Consider the following 21,802-nt stretch of genomic DNA (forward strand, 5'->3'; position numbering starts at 1 on the left):
GACATGCTCTGTAATTTTCATCTTGTAATATGCTTTTTTGAAGATGATCGGAAGGTGGGAGCACCTCTCCTATGAAGACTGGGCTGAGAGAGCTGGGGTTGTTCAGCCTAGAGAAAACAAGGCTCCAGGGAGACCTCACTATAGCTTTTCAGGACCCAAGGAGGCCTACAAGAAAGCTGGAGGGGGACTTTTTACAATGGCATGTAGAGATAGGACAAGGGGGAATAGCTTTCAGCTGAAGGAAGACCAATTTAGATTAATGAAAAGGTTTTCTAGGATGAGGATGGTAAAACACTAGAACAGGTTTTCTGCAGAGGTGGTGGATTTCTGCTTTCATAAGTAAAATGTATTGCGTGTCAGTAAAATAAACAAGACAATAATAATTGTCCAAATGATGCTCTGTTTTGAGTTCCCAGGAGCCTCGTAAGAAAGAGGTAATACTAAGTTTATTATTAACATTATCTCAAAGCCATTTTCTTTGGATAAATCATTAATTTCTTAAATTACGATTGGAAAACCTGCCCCTGTTTTATTTGCAAATTGAGTCTGATTTTATGTTGTCCCTGAACAATGCCACATTAGCCAGGCTGAATAATCTTGCATAAGCATTCAACATAATAAACAACCAGGCTTCAGCACATGAACTTCAGAGAAACTCAGCTTTAGATCTTCTCTTATTGTTCAGTTGTTACTGTTCTGCTATCAGGTAATCTGAAACATCTGGGATGGTTTTTAATGAACTATCTCTTGACACTCTGTTACGAAACCCATGACAGTATTGTTTGAAAATGTTTTCTCACACCTAAGCTGTCAGACCAGAACAAAATACAGCGAAGAGGAATTAGCTTTGTACTTTTCAAATATTCCCAAGAGTTTTCAAAGCTATAAAAAAAAAATCACCAGTGTGAAGAGCAGTCTTTGACAGCCCCACATAAAATACTTCTAGGGCATATATGCCTGTTTGTTGAGTCCTTTTTCACATTCCAGCTAAAAGTTTACTTTTTATTATGACTGCCAAAACCCTCAATGTGTATGGAATATGATTCATCTACAACCTCATCTTTAAACATAATTTCCTAAATGCCTTATCAGTATACCAGAATTCTTCACCACAAAAGGTCTGATTTGTTGTATCAAATAGCTAATAAAAGTCATGGCAACTACTGTATACAAATAACTGGCTGAGTAAATAAAAAAAGCTATTTATTTCTAGGCAACAAAAATTTTCTTATAAGGCTTCAGTCCAAATCCTTTCCCTGGACAGACATGGATGTGTGGCAGCCCTGGGAAATTGGCGTGGGAAGGTCATAATTTGGTTTAATAATGTTAGGAATGCTTCATCATTTTGGTCTTGACCACAGTGATCCAGCAATGTGCTAACTTAACCCCAGCCAAGCTGTTATGGCAGCACTGGAGCATGGAAAGAGTCAACTCAAAAAGCTGCCTTGATGCATGTTCCTTCACTATTAAACTGATGTGAACAAGGTTTCAAAAGAGATCACTCCAGTGTCAGCACTAAATGAAGGGCCTGGAGAATATTTAATCCCTTACACAGTACAGCAAGTTGCCCATACTTACTATCTCTTGAAATCCATCTATTATTCTTGAGTAAGATGGCATGGAATTTACAATAATAATTTTCCTCTTTTTTTAACCTTCCAAATTAAGAAATAGAATTAATTTTAAAATATCTTAATTACATATGATTTGAAACACAGGCCTTTGCCTGGGTAAAAGGTTCACTGGCTTCAGCTGGAGTTTTGCATTAAGATGCATTTTTTCATCAGGGACTTATAGAAAAAGTATGTAATACACAATAACAGTGTTCATGTTACAAAATGTTTTTCACAGGAAACTGAAAATCCTGACATTGTTCCAGCACTTTACTATCAGTAAACTTCCCAGTGGTAGATGAAGTGGCTTGAGAAAGACTAACAGGACTCAAATTTCATTAATAACCACCAGAATTAATTTTTTTGAGGATGCAAATACTAATTCTTTTTTTCTGTTGCTTTATCAGCTTGACAATTGCTTTAGGCAGAAGTCCTCCAACTTCCAGGGAAAGCAGAAAACACCTGATGAGTGCAGTCTTACAAAAGCTGAAGCTCTGCAACCAAATGCAAGATGGGGCCACGACCACCAACACAACAGTAAGTTCCTCTACATATTGTACTTGCTCAGCACTATCTCCAGGGAGAAAGGAGCAATTTTTACCCTTCAGAAGTTTTAAATTTCTCACTCTTTTACTTAAGCCAACAGAGATGGCAAATATAGGTACTGTTCAAGAATACACTGCTTGCTAATAGGTTTCCTACCTTTGTTTCATCTGATCAATTTAGTAGATCAGATGAATTTAGATCAAATGAACCAAGATTTTGAACACCACTTATAAAGCCACAGTTTTTGAACAGGCTTGCTTTTGGATAATTTGAAATGACCAATAAATAATGTGTTATCATTCTCTTTGATTGTATTATTCTGTTCCTCAGGCCCTCTATAAGGAGACTAAACACACATCTGTTTTACACACAAATACGCCCGTATAGTCCAACATAAGACATAATGACCATGCCAAGAAAGAAATGAGATTAATTTAAAATACAGAAAAGATTATCCCAAAGTCAGTATCAGGTTTGTTCCATGCTGCATTTTTAGCAAGAAGACAAAGTAATTAGTGACCAGGAAAGCAGTATTCTAAGTGCACAATGTCAGCTTGACAAAAGGGAAGGAAGAGAAGGAAGCATCCATTCTATTTTCTAGGCTGAAGATAGAGACAAGGAAGTGAAAGGGTCTTTTGCAGTTTGCAGAGCACATCTGTTTATCTTACTTGTGTCAGCAGATTTTCTCTCTCTTCTGCTTGATCGTCTCCATAGAAATTGACCCCACCTATTACGGAGATGGGTCTTCTCTTCCTCCCTCTGTGGTAGCCTACAGTATTGCTTTGGATCCCAGACCCAAGGGATGCCAGTCCCGGCTGATATTCTCCATCTGTGCTGTCTGTGTTCTGAGACTCCACTGCAACTGCATCTTCTGGTATAGACAAACTTCGGATCGCCATTTGGCCATAGTCTGAGAGAGGTCTGGGCCGGGATCTTTTTCCAGAGCCCCACTTCCTTGGTGTGACTTTTTGTGAGTCTGCCTTTTCTTCCTCCTGGGATGTGGACCTCTTCCAGTGGTCATCAGAAACAACCTTTTTAAATGTGAACAAGTCAAATAAGCCACAGAATTTTCTGACAGTTAATAATTTGTGAGTTTGTCATATGTCAGATCAACTTAACGTGTCTAAAACAGAAGGAGTTACCATAAATACAATAAATGCAATTGACAATTCAGGAAGAGATAACTTTGCAAAGCAGAGACATCATGATGCTTGTGCTGAGTAAGGTAAGCACCCAACAATCAGTACCTCTTTGGCAAACCAGACTAATAACAATAAACACTGACCTATTACCTCAGCAGTACAGATAGGTCCTATCACAGACACCGAACTCATGGAATAGTACCTTAGAAAGACAGCTCTCTGCTCATAGAACTTTTTTCTACGCACAAGTTGGATATCACAGGTAACACCAGTAAATATAACTCACCTGTGGTTTTGGACTTTTTACTAAGGCTTGTAGCAACAGGACATGGGGCAACAATTTTAAACTGAAAGAAGGTGGGTTTAGATTACATATTATGAAGACATTCTTGACCATGAGGTGGTGAGGCACCAGAACAGGGTGTCCAGGGAAGCTGTGCATGCTTCAACCCTGGTATGGTCCAAGGCCGGATGGGGCTCTGGGCAACCTGGTCTAGTGAAAGGTGTCCCTGTCCATGGCTGGTGAGCTAGAACTGAATGATCTTTAAGGTCCCTTCCAAGCCAACCCATCCTATGATGGGTTTCTCTGTTCCACCTCTGTTCAGTGATGAAAACAAACAGCAAGACTGCATTTTGACCGCTTGCAGATCCATGTAACTGTAATCTGATGCCAGACTGGGCAGTCACACTCCCTCCTACCACTCACTCCCACAATGCCACTTGGTCAGATCTAGAGATTCTGCAGCCAGGAGCGAATTAGGTGAGCAAGCTTGTCCAGTTTGGAAAGGAGAAGCTCACTTCCCATATGCTCTGGGAGGTTCAAGATTTTATCGGAGATGTATTATAGCACAAACACAGGAAAAAAACTATGGGCTTAGATAGGAGGCTTGGAAAATGAGCATGTTTTTCCTATTTAACAGCACACCTGGCTCATAGAGAATGCCTGCAACTATCACAACTGCAGTGGTATTACAAGTTTGGAAATAAAATAACCTCAGCTAAACACTTGGTAGAGGGAACATTTTTAAGCATTTGAAGTAATACTGTTGTAATTTTTTCTAGCAGAACCCTTGCAAATTTTCAGAAAAGAATCTGCACACAAAAATTTCTGTTCACTTTTCCCTCAAATTTCTGATTTCTTGGTGTTTCTTGGCTTTTCCCAGCTCCTTCATAAAAACAGAAAAGAGAGAAAGCTAGTAAGTATTCCAAAAAAGAAAAGCATAATTTTATCTCTCTCTAACTATATTTTGTTCATCTGTTCCAGATCAGGTGAAGGCATTCCAAATACTGAATAACCAAAGCAAATATGCAGCCCAGAAGCAGCCTTTTGCAATGATGTCTGTGCCAGAGGATTTATCTTCTGGCACCTTTTTGTCTACCTGTCATTTTCAGCCAGGCCACTACCAATCTAATGACTCTTTTTAAGCCTCGTGATACAGCGGGCAGATGTTGCTTTTTGTTTGAAAGACAGGTTAAGATTAATTCCATGGTATGAAAGCACTTTAGCCAGTAAGCAGAGTTACTAAACAGTCAATATTTTAACATGATTACTGCAATTATGAAGATGGTACTTTTCAAATATTCCCAAGTATATTGTTCTACATTCAATTATTTCCCTTACAGCATGACATTTATTCTAGAGTAGTTTAAAAAAAAAATGTTTCTATACCTGTCATTCAAGCAAGAACTTCAGGTTCTCTACAGATTTGTGTTCAGGATCAGTTTTAACAGTACATTTAATGAAGCAGAGAGTCACTCCCTTGCTGGTGCATTAACACAGCTTCAGCAAAGCTGTCCCTTAAGCACAGCCCCTCCAAGACTGAGCAGCAAAGTCACAGGTTAAATAAGGTTCTTACCTCAGAATCAGACACAGGTAAAGGGTCTCCACATATGCAGTGACTGAGAAAGGAGCTCATGAGAGTCATTTTCTGGTTTTGTTTCGCAAAGTCTCGTCCATAAGAACTACAAATGTGAGCACACTCTCTCTCTGCATAACCAGTCAGGCAAAGTTCATACCATGATCCTGTACTTTTAGACTGAGGAAGGACACGTCACACGTCATCTCATAATCTGCTGCTTACACCCTTATCTTGAGCAATAACATTTGCAGAGGACTGCTTGCATTCTGCAGGACTCCACCTTAAGTAGTGATCCAAATGACAGCCAGATTAATCTCTGCTGTACAACAAACAATGCTGAAGGATGTGTGTTTTTAGTCTTAGATCTATAAACTGCACTGTAAAATACTAAAAGAAAAAGCATAACCCTGTCACTACAAAAAACAGGGGAAACCAGGCTGATAATCTCACATTCCTCTAAGTGGCCTGCTCAAGCAGGACCTTATCAAGTGACCACTCACTAGCAGGAATAAAAATATCCAGTACACAACTCACAGGCTCCAGTACTGCAGTAACTTAAACATAAGTGTGATTCTTGACATCAAGGAAAAAATTCTGAGGAAACAATTGTACTCCACCTATGACTGGCTTTATATGGTGCACCACTGCTGACCTCAAATCACCTTCTCCTAATGAATCTTTTATAAGAGAAAGCATGTTGGTGTTGTGCAATTATTACTGGGAATATCTACACATGTCTAGAGATAGACATGGCACTTCATATAGGATGAATGCCATGAAAATGCACTGGCTCATGCATTTTAAGTGCTGGTCAAAAATTTCAAGGCATTTTGAGATTTCTGAGAAGTTAAGGTCTAAGATTAATCCACACTGGACTTTCTGAAATTCATACCTGCTAGTCTAGCAACACCAATACTAGAAATCAAGATTATTTATCTTGCCTTTTCGGCTGTATCCTCAGTTAGGTTTCTTCTGAGAGTGCAAATGCAAACAGCTCTGCTTGTTTGTGCTGATGCAAATGAATTAATTTTATCTGGATAACTCAATTCCTACAACAGCAAACTAGTTAAATCATTGTATTTCAACTGCTTTCCTTATTCCTGACAGCACTGTATCTACAAATACAACCATTTAAAATGAATATCTACTTCAATCCAGGTTACACTTATATTTGCTATTGATCCCTTTCAATATGTCACTCTTAGCTGCAGATTCCTGCATTTTAATTTCAATTCTGCAATGGAGCTGTCTGTACATTAACTAGATAATAAAACTGTCATCATAGCCAGGAGAAATCTAGAATGAAATTTTGGTGCCTGAACATAAACACCCAGGGCTATTTCAAACGTCCAAAGGAATCTAAGACATGTCCACGTGCCATGCATCATGCAAGTATGACACAGGACCTATGGGAGGCTTGGGCCATCCAGAAGCAGCCCCTGGGGACAAAGGGAAGCCTGTCATGACATCTCCAGCAGTGCAGGATCTTTTATGTTCCAGGAATCAAGCTGAGCCCCTAAACAAGAGCATCAGCCAAGCCTACTGAGTGACCAGCCAGGCAGCACTACAGGCAGGAACCAGGTGTCAACTGGATTGCAGGTAGGTTTAGATGGAGCTACAACTATGTTCCCTAGTGCTGTGGACAGCCCGGCTTGGTCCCCACCTCCTGCTCCAGAAATGTGCAGCTTCACCACGAGGTTTTTTCCAGCTGTGTGCAGCTGTCTTTGATAGCTGCCCCTCACTTCATTTGACAGCTATTTTTAGTTGGGCTCAACTCCAGGTGCCGCATTCAGGTGTGCTGTTAACGCTGTGCTCCCCAGGACCCCCTGACCACACCCAGCAGGCTACAGTGGGAGCTCTCGCAGGCTGCTCCCAGGTAAACAATGACACCACAGAGTCTGTGCCCAGCCAGACCAAACCCCTCCCATGCCTGGGCCCAGACTGATTTCCCAATCCAGCTACAGCAACTTCAAGGACTCAATAATGATCTCAGCTCAACTTGGCCCTGGTACAACCCTGTTCCATTTAATGGCACATGACTGCTATTGGCATTCCCTGTACTCATTAATAACCAAGGTAAGCAACATCAGCATCAGGTGTTTAATCACTGAAATCTTAGCTTAGTCTTTAGAGCCCTGTTCTCCAGCTATTACTCAGACCACTGTGTACTTCTGATATATTCAGCACTCAGAACTCATTTCAGAGGAAGTGCTGCCCAAGGAGCACAAGACCTGAATTGCACAGTACTGATAAAATGTTGCTTATGTGGATGCAACTTTTATCAGTGATATGGCAAAGAAATTGCCAGTACCTGAAATTGCATGGCAGGACTTTTGCTAGTGCAGTTACACCAACCATGAATAACCCTCCATCCTCTATACCTGACCCCATTCTCCGCTGCAGAGAAAGCCCAAACTACAATTCTGACCCAACAGAAAATGCTGCTGGTCAGCCTCCTGCTGTTGGGACACTTTTGAGGGCTGACACCATGATAGCAAAGGAAAAACAAGCTCTGATTTTTTTGGGTTTTTTTTTTCTCAATGTGTTTAGCCAATAAACTCCCTAATTAAAATCCCCACTTTATAAAGGTCTTGATGACGTGTACATTGCTGAGAGTCCTTGACCATTAATCTGCATTTCAACCCCTACTATTACCTATTCAGATTTTCAAAATTTAACCTTTAAGTTCCGAATGCAGTGATGTTCCATAACATGCACATACAGACAATTTCAAAGGTGTAAGGGGACACTTCTCTCCTGAAAAGTTTTCCCTACCTGATAATCTTCTGGGAAGTCACAAGTAGGTACATCTTGGACAAAGACCCCCAGCATTCCTCTTCCCCCGGAAAAAGAGCATCCTGACTATGCTTCTGCTTTTTTGCTTTTTTTTTTTTTTTTTTTTTTTTTGGAGGGGAGGGTTTGTTTGTTTTCCTTAGCTACACAATAAGTTGCAATACTTCTTCTTCTGTTATCTCTGTATATTTGAGCTGCCTGGCTGAAATGTAATTTTGCTAACTACTACTGCCTTTTTCTAACCCAGAGAAAACAGAAAATCAAAATCGAATAATGTCTTTACAAAAATGCACATTAATTTCCAAATGCAATTTATTGAAAGGTGTGATAAATTAAACAGATCCTGATTCTGACTGAGAATAAGTTACAAGGAAAACCTGAGTAGGCTGAGAAGTTTCAAAACACAATTACTATATCTTCTCAGTGAAAAGTTTTGATGGGTAATCAGTTGTGCTCTTCTGCAAATGACAAGGCTTGAAACTATCACAATACTTGTGCTAAGTCATGTAGGTATCTTTTTATTTTGAGCAAGAAGATACATTTCTGCATATATTTAGGGATCTATATAAAAATGTACAAATTTCTTTCACTAGCAATGACAGCTATATAAGATATTTTAATTGGTGACTATAAAACAGCTATTATTTCTGTATAAGACAGTAACTGCCAAATCTTAGGAACTCAACAGTAATATTAGAAGTGGCTTTTCAGTTTATACAAGCCACCAAACATAAAAAGGGCCAAGATATTGTGACCTAGTAGATATAAATTACTTCACCACCTTGACCTAACAGAGTAAAAGTCTGGACATGTCTCCACCTAGGTACATGATAAAAAGAAACCGCTGCACTTTTTCTTGCTGATAAATAGCAGTTGGGAGAGCATTAGTTGAAGTTCATTTATCACTAATACCAAATGAGGTTAAAAGCTTGTTTTATGTTTCATGGACACGATCAATACTTTAGCTTTTCTGCAAACTGTTGCGACAGACACAGATTATGAAACTCTGGATAAATAAAGTATCCCAGAGAAAATTTATTCATTGCTTTCTTTCTAGGTTTTATAAAAAGATTCTGAAGTTTCAAGAGAGCCCAGTGATCCCCTATTGATCCAACAGAGACAATTTCAAACAGCGATACCACAGCAAGAGCTACCATGGAAATGACTGCTTTTACTGCCAAAGAAAGCACACTTTCAGTAATTACATCTTAAATCACAAACAAACAAGAATTATTAAACCAGTCCAATTCAAGAAAATGTCCATCTATTCCTTTGTAATTAAATGCAAACTGCACTATATTCTTTTTCTTTACATCCCTCTGCCTCCTCTGCCACTAACGTCTTTTCTTTTTAATTAGCCTTTGAGAAGACCCCACATAAATGCATTAATTATCTATCCCTGGAACATCAAGGGCAATTCAACCAGTGGTCTGCAAGACAGCAAAACACAATCTGTGAAACAATTGCAAAAAAAACCTGCTTAAATTACACTTATACACACAAGCAAAGCAGAGGCAATCAATGCAATACAGCCATGGCCAACATCTACATAAGTTTTAGCGGCTTGGAGGATAACCTCCCTTTTCTTTTCCCCTTCCTCCCCTCAACAAAAAATTGTGTGGAGCCACAGCTGAAAAATTTGCAAAGCACTGCTTCTGAGGGGGACTCCCTAAAGGAATACCACTGTACTACACCAGTATAAGCTCACAGAATAGATGCAGGAAATACTATGCATTTCAGTAAAGAAAAACAACATTACTGTGCCCTGTGACATAGCAAAAGCAAGCCCCATTAGCAACACAAACTGCTGTGGTGAAACACTAATTTTAGAAGTTTTAAAAATTGGGAAAAAAATTTATATAATTTTCCACTTGGGATCTGTGAACACCAAAGCAATTGTGGTGTTCTAACTAACAAATACACCTATAAAACCACATTAAGAGATCAGGCTATATAGATACAAAGAAAATTTAGCCATCTATTTTCTAAGGCCTTTTAATGCAGGTTTGCTTCATTTAACCTGATCCTTGAAAGACTGCTTATCGCAATCAATGATAAAGCATAAAGCTTTCCCTCTCAGCAATATGCTTCACCAAGATTAGTGAGTTCACCTTGGTAATGTCCACATTTCACAGATAAGGAACAGATACAAAGCACTTAAGTCATGTAGAAGCATAGGGCAGGACTGGAAATGACAAGCGGATCTCATGATTCTCAAATCTGTTCCTCAGCCTCAAGGATTTCCTTCATCCTCTCCTCTAATTCATTTCCAAATCCAAATCAGCTAACATACTTCTAAATGGCACAGGGGAGGAGTTTGCAGGGAAATGTACTTTCTTTGCAGAAATAGCCTTATCAGTCATATAAAAATGCAAATGTGCTAAAACCAGAAAACTGTTTCCTCTAGATTTTGGTGACTCAATACTTGAGGATGGTGGATGATGCTCTTATACTGTCCATTCTTCCCTTCAGTATCTGAACTGGAACTGCAAACTTGTGGTGTATAGTGAAGGGGTATTCATATTCTCTGCTTCTTTTAGATGTATAGATATTAATAAATCCTAAATAAATCCCTAGTATTTTCTGAATTGACTCAGAAGACCCCAGAACAAGTAACAGGTTAAAAAAAAAATCCCTTTATTTGGCAAAATGAGGGACTTTTTTTCTTCTTTCAGGCTATCTTTGTAATACCCACTGGCAGATCTCAAAAGCCAGATGATTACCACAGGTTGGAAGCGGAACTTCATGTTAACAAAGCAAAACTTGAAAAGCCATAAGCCTCTGCCTCTCTTCAGAGTCTCTCCAAAATGAGGTCCTCTGGTTCCTCACTCTCTTCACCCTTTCAGAGCAAAGCTTCATTGTCCCTGCCCAAGCCCAAGCCCTGCCCTCAGCAAGTCCCAGCAGCAGTCACAAACCCCAGCCTGGGAGGGGAGGAGCTGCCTTGGGCAGCTCTGCCAACTATTACTTCCCAGAGAATGGGGCGGGGGCAAGGCTGCTGGGCTCTCCCCCAACACTCAGCTGGTCTCCCAGCCTGCCACAGCATCCTGGCACCAGCACCATGGCAGCCTCCAGACGTCAGAAAGGGAAAATGCACGTGGCTCAGGGGAGATTCTGCAGCTGCCTCTGCTCACTTCGGAAATCTCACCCACCTAGCATCGAGATGGATTCTCAGTGCCAACAACTCAACACTGCGTTTGATGTAAGAAACCAAATCACATGGGCACAGTGCTGTTCTATTTTCTGGGGCACTATTTATTACTCCTGATCCCAGGTGAGCAACACCTGGGTATTACTGAGGTGCCACTGGACAGCTACAGCAGAGTCAAATATGGGACGCTCTGGAAAGGCAGAGGTGCACAAATGCAATAAATAAAGGGTGCAGCTTGCCCCAGGCTAACTGCAGTGAAGTCCACCTGAGCTCTCCCTGTCACCATCCAAACCATTTCTGAGAGGATGACAGTAACTCCTATATTATCCTACAGTTTTCAGAAATGGCTAATTTTATTAAGAACTGCAGAGTTACTTGGTCTAAAATTCAGGCCAATCCAGAATTCAGATTATTGTCACGACTGCTTTTTCTTCTTCCTAGTAGCGGATACAGCAACAAACAATTATGGGCTGCACCCAAGGGATGACAGCTCTGCTGCTGGGAGTTGAAAGAGTTTTTGCTGCTATAGGAAGATATTCCTGTCATTTGAGGGCTCCCTGCTGCATTATTGCAGCAATGGATTCTGCAGTCTAGGTTTGTAGCAATGAGCAGTGGTTTCTAGTCTAGCTCTGGGCAAATGCATCTGGAAGTCACTCACTGAGTGACTGTGGGGACATTGTGTGAATGCACCCTGACTTGTGCAGAGCAGTTCAGAGTTTAGTGCAAATCCAGTGTTGTTTGGTCTAACTGAAACCTCAGTTTTCTGTAAGAAGCTGTTCAGACCCTGTGTCAGGGTTCTGCTGCTCTGTCCATGGCGCTGTAGTCAGAGAGACCAGAGTGCCATTGGAGGGGTGAGCCCTCACTCCAAATTACGAGCCCCTTAGGAATAAACCCAGTTTAAGAAATTTCCCCCACTACTTCACCTAATTATCCCTCACAGTTTATCATATTTACAGTTATACACATTAGGTTGATTAAGCTACACTCTAAACTGCACATGGATGAACCAGAGGTGAATAAATCCAAAAAGAAGAGTTCAGAGAGCTGAAAGCAGCTAGCTCCCAGCAGGTGGGCTCATGCCCAGCCCCACAGCACTCAGGAACTTGAGGTATGTACTACAGATGGTCGCCCTCAGATCCTGGCTGCTGCTTGCTCCTTGCAGGCACTGAACACGACCACATCCAGCTACCACCCTTTGGTCCTTCACTGTGAGGACACTTTTTGAAGCTAGAAATAGTGAGGACAAACAGTGAGGACATATCTGAGTCCCCACCCGTAAAGGCCTTCTTCCTCTTCATCTTTACAAGCTGTCCTCCAAGTTAAACCCTGTGTGCTCAATATTCAGAGTCCAGAGACCTGTCCAGGACAAACCAGCTCAACTTCACCAACAGCTGAGCACTGGGCACTTTATGATGTGGACTAGCTGGGACCAGTGACTTTTATATGGCATGAACATAAAAGAGTTGACAGACAGGTCTTAGAACATGTAAAATATTGTCTGCAAATAAACTGTGACTCAATCATAATTACAGCAGAGTTACCTCTTCACTGTAATTTATCATGCACTTATGGTCATGCAGATAAGGTACTCAAGTAATAAAAAGTCTGGTGTACTGTGAAGCCAGATGCCAGCAAGGCAACCTAAATACCACATGATCTAAGAGTTTGTGAAAGACTAGGTGAAATGTCAAGTAACTCAACTCTTACTTTTTTGTAACGAATTCAGAACAGTATTTTATTCAGGCAGCTTTAGTAGCTGACACATGCCAGTCTGAAACAGACTAAGTTTTCATTATTCCAGTGACATGGGGCTCTTCCTTCATGAAAGCAAAGACTATGTGAAACACTCCACACAAGTACAAGCTTGTACTTAATCATCGCTTCATGCCATTTAAAAGCAACATATTGAATATAAATGACAGTAGCATGAAGCAGACAGTGGCAAAGCATGGGATGTCACAGGTGAGCTTTGGTGACTCACACCTCTGTAGCCTCAAAAGTGCTGAGGCACGGATCCACACTGCACTTAATTAGCTCTTTCCTGGGAAATAACCTCTGTGAGGATCAAAAACCAATAAATCTCCCCTGCTTCAGTCCAAAGCTTGCATTTTAGTGAAACCAACAAAGTGAAGTGACACGATCTCAAGACTCAATCACGTAAGGAAAAAAAACCAACGCAAAATGTCAATTCTGATGAACAAATAGATGTCCTTGCAGGAATACTGCAAAATCAGCTTTACAGTAGTGGGGAAACACAAGGTAGAAATATTTAGTTTCCATATTTGGGAAAATATAGAGATGGTCCAAATTACCACAGATTTCATTTGCTGACTAATCTATCAGATGAGTGAGTAAGCAAATAAACTATACTTGCTTCCAGCTACAGCAGGCAGTCCCGAAAAGAGAACTTATTTGAGCCTGACCGGTTAGGACCTTCTAAGCTTTATATCAAAATATGTCTTCAAGCTTTAGTGAATGTACTGGAATACATACTGGCTTATACATGAAATCTGGACAGAAAGGCAGATCCATGAAACATGGAAACAGTGCAGAGTTGTCCATCAACACAGTGTATTTAAGATTCAGAGAAAAAATTGAAAATGTGTGATGCCCATGACTCCACACCACATCGCAAATGATTGTTGAGAGTAAACTAAGCACTCAGCCATCACAGAACAACTTGCTGGGCAGGTACAGCTCTGCAATGCGGAGGTGTAAGGTAAAAATGAATTGTAGTCAAAAGTTCAAACCCCAGTGACCTCATTGTGTGAGTATGTGGCATTCATAAAAGTGCCTACAGGCTGAATAAATTCCAATTAAAAAATAACCTGGCATAAGTATCTTTGGTGCCAAGCTAGTTCCATGCTGAGGGAAGCATGCTGTAAAGCAGGAAATTGAATCCTCCAAAGAAATGGTAGGAAGAAACCATACCACTCTACCTGTCTGGCAGTCACTCTGAGTGCCACAGCTTTAGGGTTGTGTATGAGATGAGAAACAGGCATGGAAAAAAGAAATAACAGATTTTATACCCCTTGTATAGCAAGATAAAAGTAGACTCTCTCCTGCACAGCTCCTGCTTCCAACCCACACCTACCACCTCCAAAAATTCTGGCTTTTTCCATTAGAAGAGAGTTCTGCCTGGACACAGCTATGCCACAGCTGTTTCTACAAAGCACAGGGGCTCCAGGCAGTGCTCACAGCAGAGTGAGGGCTTACAGCCAAGCTTACCCTGACCACCACTTCCTCCATCTTTTGCTGGGATCCATCCCATACTGTCTGCCTGCCCATTACACAAACCAGAGCTGCCACCAGTGCACACTCTGTATTTTAGACAACTGAAGCAAGTACTAAAGGACACTCACAATTACCCTAAAAATGTTATAATATAAAGAGAAAGATTAAATTGCATGTTAGATAATAACAGAATGTGGTGTTAAAACTAAAAACTGCAGTAACTTTTATCCATCCAACGTAGACACATTCATGTAAAAACTGTACTGGTTTGTTGGGAACTAAGGGGAAGGATCAGATTAATTTCTTCTGGGTCATGATGGCAGCTCACCACTAGATGGTAGATGAGTAGCATTAATTCCACCTCCCATTTTACTCCTGAGAAATACAACTGGCATCTATCCACACTAGGACTCTTGCCTCTTCTGGCAGTGTGAAAGCTTCTCCTTGCATGTAAGTGACAGTTTTGAAAAATACGGATGGCTGGAGTAATTCTATGATTCCAGAAGAGGAATAAACTCTGAGCCCAGTCATTTATACACACTGAGTTTATTTTTTCAATCTTACCATTGCTGCAAACACAACAGTAAACAAAATTGCTTTTCTCCAGCAGAAGGACAATACTGATAAGCTCTGTAACCACTTTTTTGCAGTTACTCTGCAAAAACTGTGCCAAGCCTTTAAAAGTAGGACAGCTTCACAGACATTTTAAAACTTCACAGCATGAAAGGCTGGAGCTTGTGCAGCTGCAGCATTGCCTTGCCTATCTCATACCTAAGGTCTAAGATACTTTAGTCAAACTGAAGCAGCTTAAAAGATATGTCAGCTTCATTCTGTAAATGACTTGCATATTTATACAGATACAGATGGATATTTGCCACAGTGAGCTGGGGCTGAGCTAAACTTCACTGCTTCAGACAGGTGCAGGGTATGTCTGACAGCTTTTCACCAAGGCTGCCAAATCATTGCAACTTCTCTGGTGCCAATTCACACCATATTTTAGGTGGGGGCACAGTGTAATCATGTGAATTTACCTCAGAGGTGCTGCAATATATCCATTTACTCATTCACTGAGAGTATGAAATCACTCATCAGGTGCAGTGAGAACAACCATGTCTTCACCAAAACAACAGTAGCAAAAGACTCAGCCCAGTGTCTAAACCACTGCTGTCTGCAGTTGGCAAGCAAAGGAATAAGCAAGCAGTTTACCCTCAGTATGGTCATCACTGCACAGGGAAAACATTGGATACAACTGAATGCTTAAACCTCTGTACTGTGTCTTTCACACCCCACTGCTCTACAAATATTACCATGTTCTGCAAGGTTTCCACAGGCAAAGTGTTTTACAGTAAGTCAACACTACTTCAGAATACACGGACGCTTTAAAATTAAAAAGACCTTTCAGTTGTGAAGAAAACACAGTCAGACCCTGCTCAGGCTGGTAAAGTCTGACAAGGCCACATGACAAGGTGGTGTATCTTCACGGTGCAATGAACTGCCCTTGAAAACATAAACGAATACATTTGCTGCCAAAACTTCCTTTGATATTAATGTGCAAAGAAAAAATAATTGTATATTAGCATCCAAAGAGAATATTTAAAGGAAATAATTGCTGTCAGCATATTTTAGCAATAACAAGCTGCGGCAGCCATTACTTTGCATTGTTTTGCATTAATAAAGACAAAAGTCAACAGAGAATATACATCGCTTTTGAAGGATTTTTCTTTCTTTCTTACCTCTTCCTTTTTCTCTTCAGTACCAGAGGCTAAATTGAGGCTCAGCTGAGAGTGGCTGCTTATGCCACTGTCTTCATTTCCATCATCATAATACACAGTTTTCACTGAGTCCTGGAAGCAAACAGGATTCCTGCCCAGCTTCAGCCCCGGTACCTCAATTCTCTCCTCGCTCTCCGATGAGCTCAGTGACAACGTGCTGTGATGGTTTGGACACTGGAAATTCATACTGCACTTGACCTTCCCTGCAGTTGGACTTTGAGGCTTTGGAGTAGTTGGCCTGATGGGAACATGAAGGTTTTCGGCTTCATCTGTACACTGCTGAGTAGCTTTTGGTTCATCTGAGTCCGAATAAAAGACTTCATTGGGAAATGGACTAATGTCATCCAGAGTAGGTGAAAAGCTATCAGAGTCTGGGATACCTGATGACGTCCTGGGGCTTTTATCCTCAGTGACAGCTACATTCATTTCAGCCTTTTTATCCTGAGCAATCACAGGGCTTTGCAGGCAAGGTGTTCCTGGCAAGGAAGAGTCTGGACTGGATACTGAGGAGGTGCCTCTCTTCCTGTCATGGTCCGTGCTGCTGGAAACCCTGCGGGAGTAGTCATCGTGCAGCCTGCTGTTTGACCTTGTTCTCTGGGACAGCTCACCGGGAGAAGGAGCCACGTTCTTGGGGCCATCCTTCTTCCTTGCAACATCTGTAACGTTACTGACGAGTTTCAAAACTCGATCAAAATCCTTTGCTCTGATAGGGCTCTTCCATCGCTTGGATCGCCTCTCAGGGTTTCCATCACTTTTGTCGGAGTCAGCAGAAGGAACACTTGCAGTCCTTGCTGGTATCTGTTTTTCATTTGCAACCTTCAGATCAGCAAGGTTTGAGGTGGACTTCCGTTTGAATGAGCTTTTCTTCAGAAAGTTCAAATTATCAGAACTTTTGCTTCTCCAATAAATGATCCTGTTGTTTTCAGAGTCTTTCACCAGAATTTCACAGATCTTTGGCTCTGCAATGACAGGTGACGTTGGCCTAACACAGCTGTGGCGACTCTGAATTTTATCTGTGTCTAACAAGTTGATGCGGCCAGCACCGTAAGCCCGCCTGATGCTGCGTGAGCGATGAGTGTTCCTCAGGAAGGACTCATCGCTCTCCTCCACATCAGAGCAGTCAGAAGCCAAACCATCCACTGCATTCTGGAAATCATGCAGAGGCCCCGAATAGGAATACCTGTTAGTCTGAACTTGCACCACTGCTCCATTTGAACCATGTTTGCCTATGCTGTTGTCGTTTACAATGTCTGAGCATTCCCTTGTTTGAGTTCCTTGCTGAACTGAAGATTTCAACTTCTTGAAAGATCCCATCTTTCTGATAGAAGAAAAGGCATTCCACGTGGATGAGTTGCCCATCAGAACCAGAGAACGAGGCCTGTCAGAGCTGGAATTAGCCCGTTTCCGAGGCGTGGTGAAAAAGCGCATGATTTTGGAAGGGCTGAGCTTGTCCTCTTGAAATTCCTCCTCAACATTGCTGCTGGTGCTGTGTCCCCCATTATGACTGGCACAGGTAGTCTGGTTTTGGGGCTCTTTATTATCCATAACTATACAAGTAACGGTGGTGCCATTTCCACAGCCATTCGGAAATGTTGTCATGCTCTCGATGCTGTAGGCATGGAGGTGGAGGCTGGGGTAGCTCAAAGCAACACTGCTGTCCCCACCAGCTGACCTTGCTGCCTCCCCCTCATCTGCTGCACCTTGGTCTGCCTTGCCTTCACATCGACTGGGTGAGCTGAGCTCCTCAGGTGGTGCTGCCTGCATCAAGAACACAAAAGCCAACATTAAAAAGTTTTCTCACAAAGCCCCCTACTAAGTTTCAGCTACATTGTAGGAAATAAAGACAAAAACAAAATTAAGGAGTTTTTCTATGGTGAACAAAGGTGTGTTGCAGGGGTGCAGAGAAGGCATTTGTCACTCCCTCCAAGTATAATTGCATTTGTCAGCAATTAAAGAGACCAGAATAATTTCAATATGTACTTGTTTCTCTAATGCTAATCAGCTAATAAATTCATTATGACTAGCACAGCTACCTTACAATAGTAAATGCAATCCTCATATGCACGTAAGGGAAAGAAACTCCCAGTAACACCAATCCAGTCATCCTTCTCATGTGCTCAGCACTGAGCCCCAAGACACATGGGAGGTTTTCATCTAAAACACGTTCATCAAGGAACACCTAACTCTCAAACAGGAGGCAAGGAAGAGGAAAACAGACATTCTTTTTCCTACACTTGCTTCTGTTGGAAGGCTCTGTGACACTTGACTGACTTGTCTGTCCCCTGGCACATAAAATTCTAAGAAATTACATCAAGTGCACAGCAAAGTCTTTTTCCCTACAAAAGAAAACGAGAATTAAAAGCAGTACATCCAGAAGCCACTCTATGCTACGGTGACAACAAAATGAAAACTTAAACCTGAAAGTGACTAGAGCATTTAGGACATGCTGTAAAGGATCTCCTCCTCAGCTGAGCCTGGGAGACCCAGCAGACCAGATCACACTCCAGTGCCTGGGAAAGCTGTGGGGGGACCACCGGCCATGCGTCTCCTGCCCCAGCCAGGGGTCTTAGCCAGGCAGACGTTTTCCCCACTGTGATAAACAATGCCCCGAAAACCACTGGGATGCACAGTCTGAAGCTGGCTCCACCTTAAAAACAAAGCTTATGCACGGTTCTTTCAGCACGGGACAGTGGGATCTTCGAAAACTTGCCACTGTCGGCGGGTCCAGGGGGCGGCGGGGGGGATTTCCCCCTCACCCGAAACAAGGGGAGAACGTGTACAGCTGTGCTTTGGGGAAGGCGGCAGACCCCGGACCCTTCTTTGTCTCTTTCCCATCGCAAGGGCCGCGGGGGCCTGGGCGAGGCGGAGGGGCAGCGGCAGGAGGTGCAGGAGCCCGCCGGCGGTTCCATCGCGGGGACACCGCCGGGCGCCCGGCGGGACCCGCACAGCCAGTCCCACCTCCACGTGAAACGCGGCAGCTGCACAGCCCTGCCCGCTGCCTTTCGGGCTGCTCCCTCCTCCTGAGCGCACTTTCAAAGTTTTGCGAGCCTCTGCTCCTCTGCGGATAAAAGGATTTGCTCGCCCTTCAGCAAGACGCCTGGAACATCCCCGCCGCAGCTGTTAATCCCCGCTAGTGACGGGGTCGCGGCGGAGCCTGCCGGGCAGCAGGGCAGGGCAGAGCCGGGCCGAGCTCCGCCGCCGCGGCACCCGGGCCGGACAAAAGCCCGCCGGCCACCCAACCCTCGGCCGGCCCTTGAGCCCTGGAACCGCTCGCAACTTTCCACGCGGAAAGAAAACAGCGAACGATAAACGAGCACAAGACGCTGCTCTCGGCAGAGAAGTTCCCAGAGAAAGCGGCTCTGGGAGAAACTGCACCTGAGCAGGCTGAAGGGGCGCGGGGGAGGCGGGAGAACAAACACAACGAGATGAGATTAAAAACCCAGCTCGTAGCTCGGAGCCTGCGACAGCAGCCCCGGAGCAGCGCCCTTACCTAGGCAGAGCCGGGGCTCCCCGCCGCCGCCGCGCGTCCCGGCCGCTGCCCGCTCCCGCATCGCTATGGCAGCGGCGCCCGGCGGGGCGGGCCGGGGCGGGGCGGGGCTGCTCCCGCCGCCCCCGCGCCCGGCAGGGTCCGCTCCGCCCGCCCCGCTGCCCCGCGCCGCTGCCGCTCGCTGCAAGCAGCCTGCCTTCCTTCCACCGGCCGAGGAACAAGCGGCCGCGCGGCGATGGTCACGTTTAGGAGCTTAAACATTTCCTCCATGGCGCCCCGCCCCGCCTCTCCGTCCCTAGGTCCGTATGCCCCGCTCACGAGTGCAGTTTGCACGGCTCATTGATCAAACTCACGCTTGGTTCCCAGGCTCCATTTCTGTCCAACACCTGGACAACTTTTTGGCTCGCTGCTAGTCGTCAAACTTAACAGCAGAAACATTTTATGCACAATCTGAACAGAGTTCATATACTACAAGGAAAATTTTGTAAGACAGTGTCTTAAAGCCCTGTGTCATGACTCCTGGCCAAGACCTGTACAAACTGGTAGACCTTGCTCAGAAAGTTTATTGTTCAAAAAATATTTCTACACTTGGACTGGAATTGTAAATATAATTTCAACAGTTTTATTGAAGCTCAGGTAAGATACCAAGAGAAATTGGGGCAAGACAGATTGCATGGCAGAGCAGATGCCCTAAAGAACTAGCAAAGACCATCAGCCCCACTGCCTCTCCTCCGAGACTGGTGTGACTGCACATGCAGTGTAATTAATTCTCTGGAGAGCAGTACAGACACACTCTCAAAGGCAAGGTGTAGTTAGGGGGTGAGGCAAACAAATGGGCTTAAGGGATGCAGGTCAAATGAGGTAGCAAATAACTGGGAGTGACCACAGACGTCTCCAGCAGTCAGCAGCAGCAGGCACAGCCTGCCACCAGCCCTGCTCTTGCAGCCACAGCTTTCTGGTACATCCCATGGAAGGAGTGAGTTTGGAATAATGACTCAAATGAGGGGGCAAGGTAGTTGCTTTACAGTGCTGGGCACGGGAAGCAAAGGAGAAATAAATGCAGAGCCTCCCTGGTATCTGTAAGGATTTGTGCTGGTCACTTAAAAACTTCTAATAGTTTTATTCAACCCTGAGTTTCAATGGGTTTGTGTTCCTATGTTCCTTTAAGTTTCTTTCCAGAGATATCCAAGGTATATGCATCACACTCCTGAGTATACTTTTTAATCCACAACCTCTGCTTTCTCAGAGAAAGGAACCTTCAGTTCCTCAAGTGTCCTCTGTCGACCAGTTGGACAAAAAGACAAAGCACAAAAAACTGTTGAGCTGAATTGAGCCACTCATTTGGGTCTTTCCTTTATCCAGCCAACAGTGTTTTGGAAACTTAAAAAATAACTGATAACTGAGATCTGAATCCATCTTTCAAATGTAGTTGAAGTTCATCAACAGATTAAACAGTCTTGAAGAGCTAGAAATTATCAAAGAAGGTATTGATAGATTAACAAAGTGCTCACAAAAATTTAATTTCCTTAGAAAGCCACACTAAAACTCACTTTAGATAATAAGAATTTATATTGCATGTTGTATTTTTTAAATGTCACTACATTTAAGGAAGAAAATACCTAGAAAATTGCAGTTACAGATATAACTGTATCTAGTCAATTAGACATTTGTCAAGTTTCTGAAAGTAAATAGTTTTAATCTTCCAGACTTGTTCATCATAGCTTTTCTGCTGGTAGTGTAGGAAAACCCTCTTCTAAATCTTGCAGGTTCACTGATTCAGTCAGCCCTTCCACATGTGCGTACTATCCAGAGAAGCTTGGATGCAGTGCACTAAAGAGTGTGTCTGAGAACAGGATTAACTTCCTGTACTGGAGACCAATAATTAACAAAATCTTTTCTTAATCTGAATTTTTTTTTGAAGGCTGATAAATTGTATATAGTGTTCAGGTGCCATCACACCAAGATCTAGTAAACTGATTCAAAACAGAATTTATCAACTGAACTGCCATTAGAAAAAAGGCAAATCCCTTTTCCAGCTATAAACTTTAACCCTTTCAGTTTCATACAAGCCATAGTATTTCCTCAAAGTTACAAACCAAAGTTTCAGGAGATTAGTCCTTCCTATATTAAGATTTTTCTACAATCCTAAAAAAGCAAAATGAGAGTACTATTACCATTTGCCATTGAGAATCCTTGCTAATGCAAACA

The 21,802-nt window shown here is 42.8% G+C and overlaps 1 protein-coding gene across 5 annotated transcripts in view; it reads right to left on the bottom strand.

The window, feature by feature from the left end:
- SPATA13 (spermatogenesis associated 13) overlaps positions 1 to 21,802 on the bottom strand; it is a 169,155-nt gene that overhangs the window by 26,855 nt on the left and 120,498 nt on the right. For 2 of the 5 annotated variants that reach the window (XM_054271525.1, XM_054271522.1), the window contains exons 2-3: positions 16,069 to 17,865; positions 2,828 to 3,190 (exon numbers count right to left, since the gene is read on the bottom strand). In XM_054271525.1, coding sequence (XP_054127500.1) covers positions 2,828 to 3,190; positions 16,069 to 17,706 — 2,001 coding nt within the window. In that variant the 5' untranslated portion in view covers positions 17,707 to 17,865. Of the gene's footprint in view, positions 1 to 2,827; positions 3,191 to 16,068; positions 17,866 to 19,597; positions 19,662 to 21,802 lie in introns of those variants that run through there. The other 3 variants (XM_054271521.1, XM_054271523.1, XM_054271526.1) reach the window with 3 other exon arrangements.

This window comes from Melozone crissalis, unplaced genomic scaffold, assembly GCF_028551555.1.
Source record: "Melozone crissalis strain CALT ecotype California unplaced genomic scaffold, PUWL_Pcris_2 ptg000013l_1, whole genome shotgun sequence".
NCBI classification, from domain to species: Eukaryota; Metazoa; Chordata; class Aves; order Passeriformes; family Passerellidae; genus Melozone; species Melozone crissalis.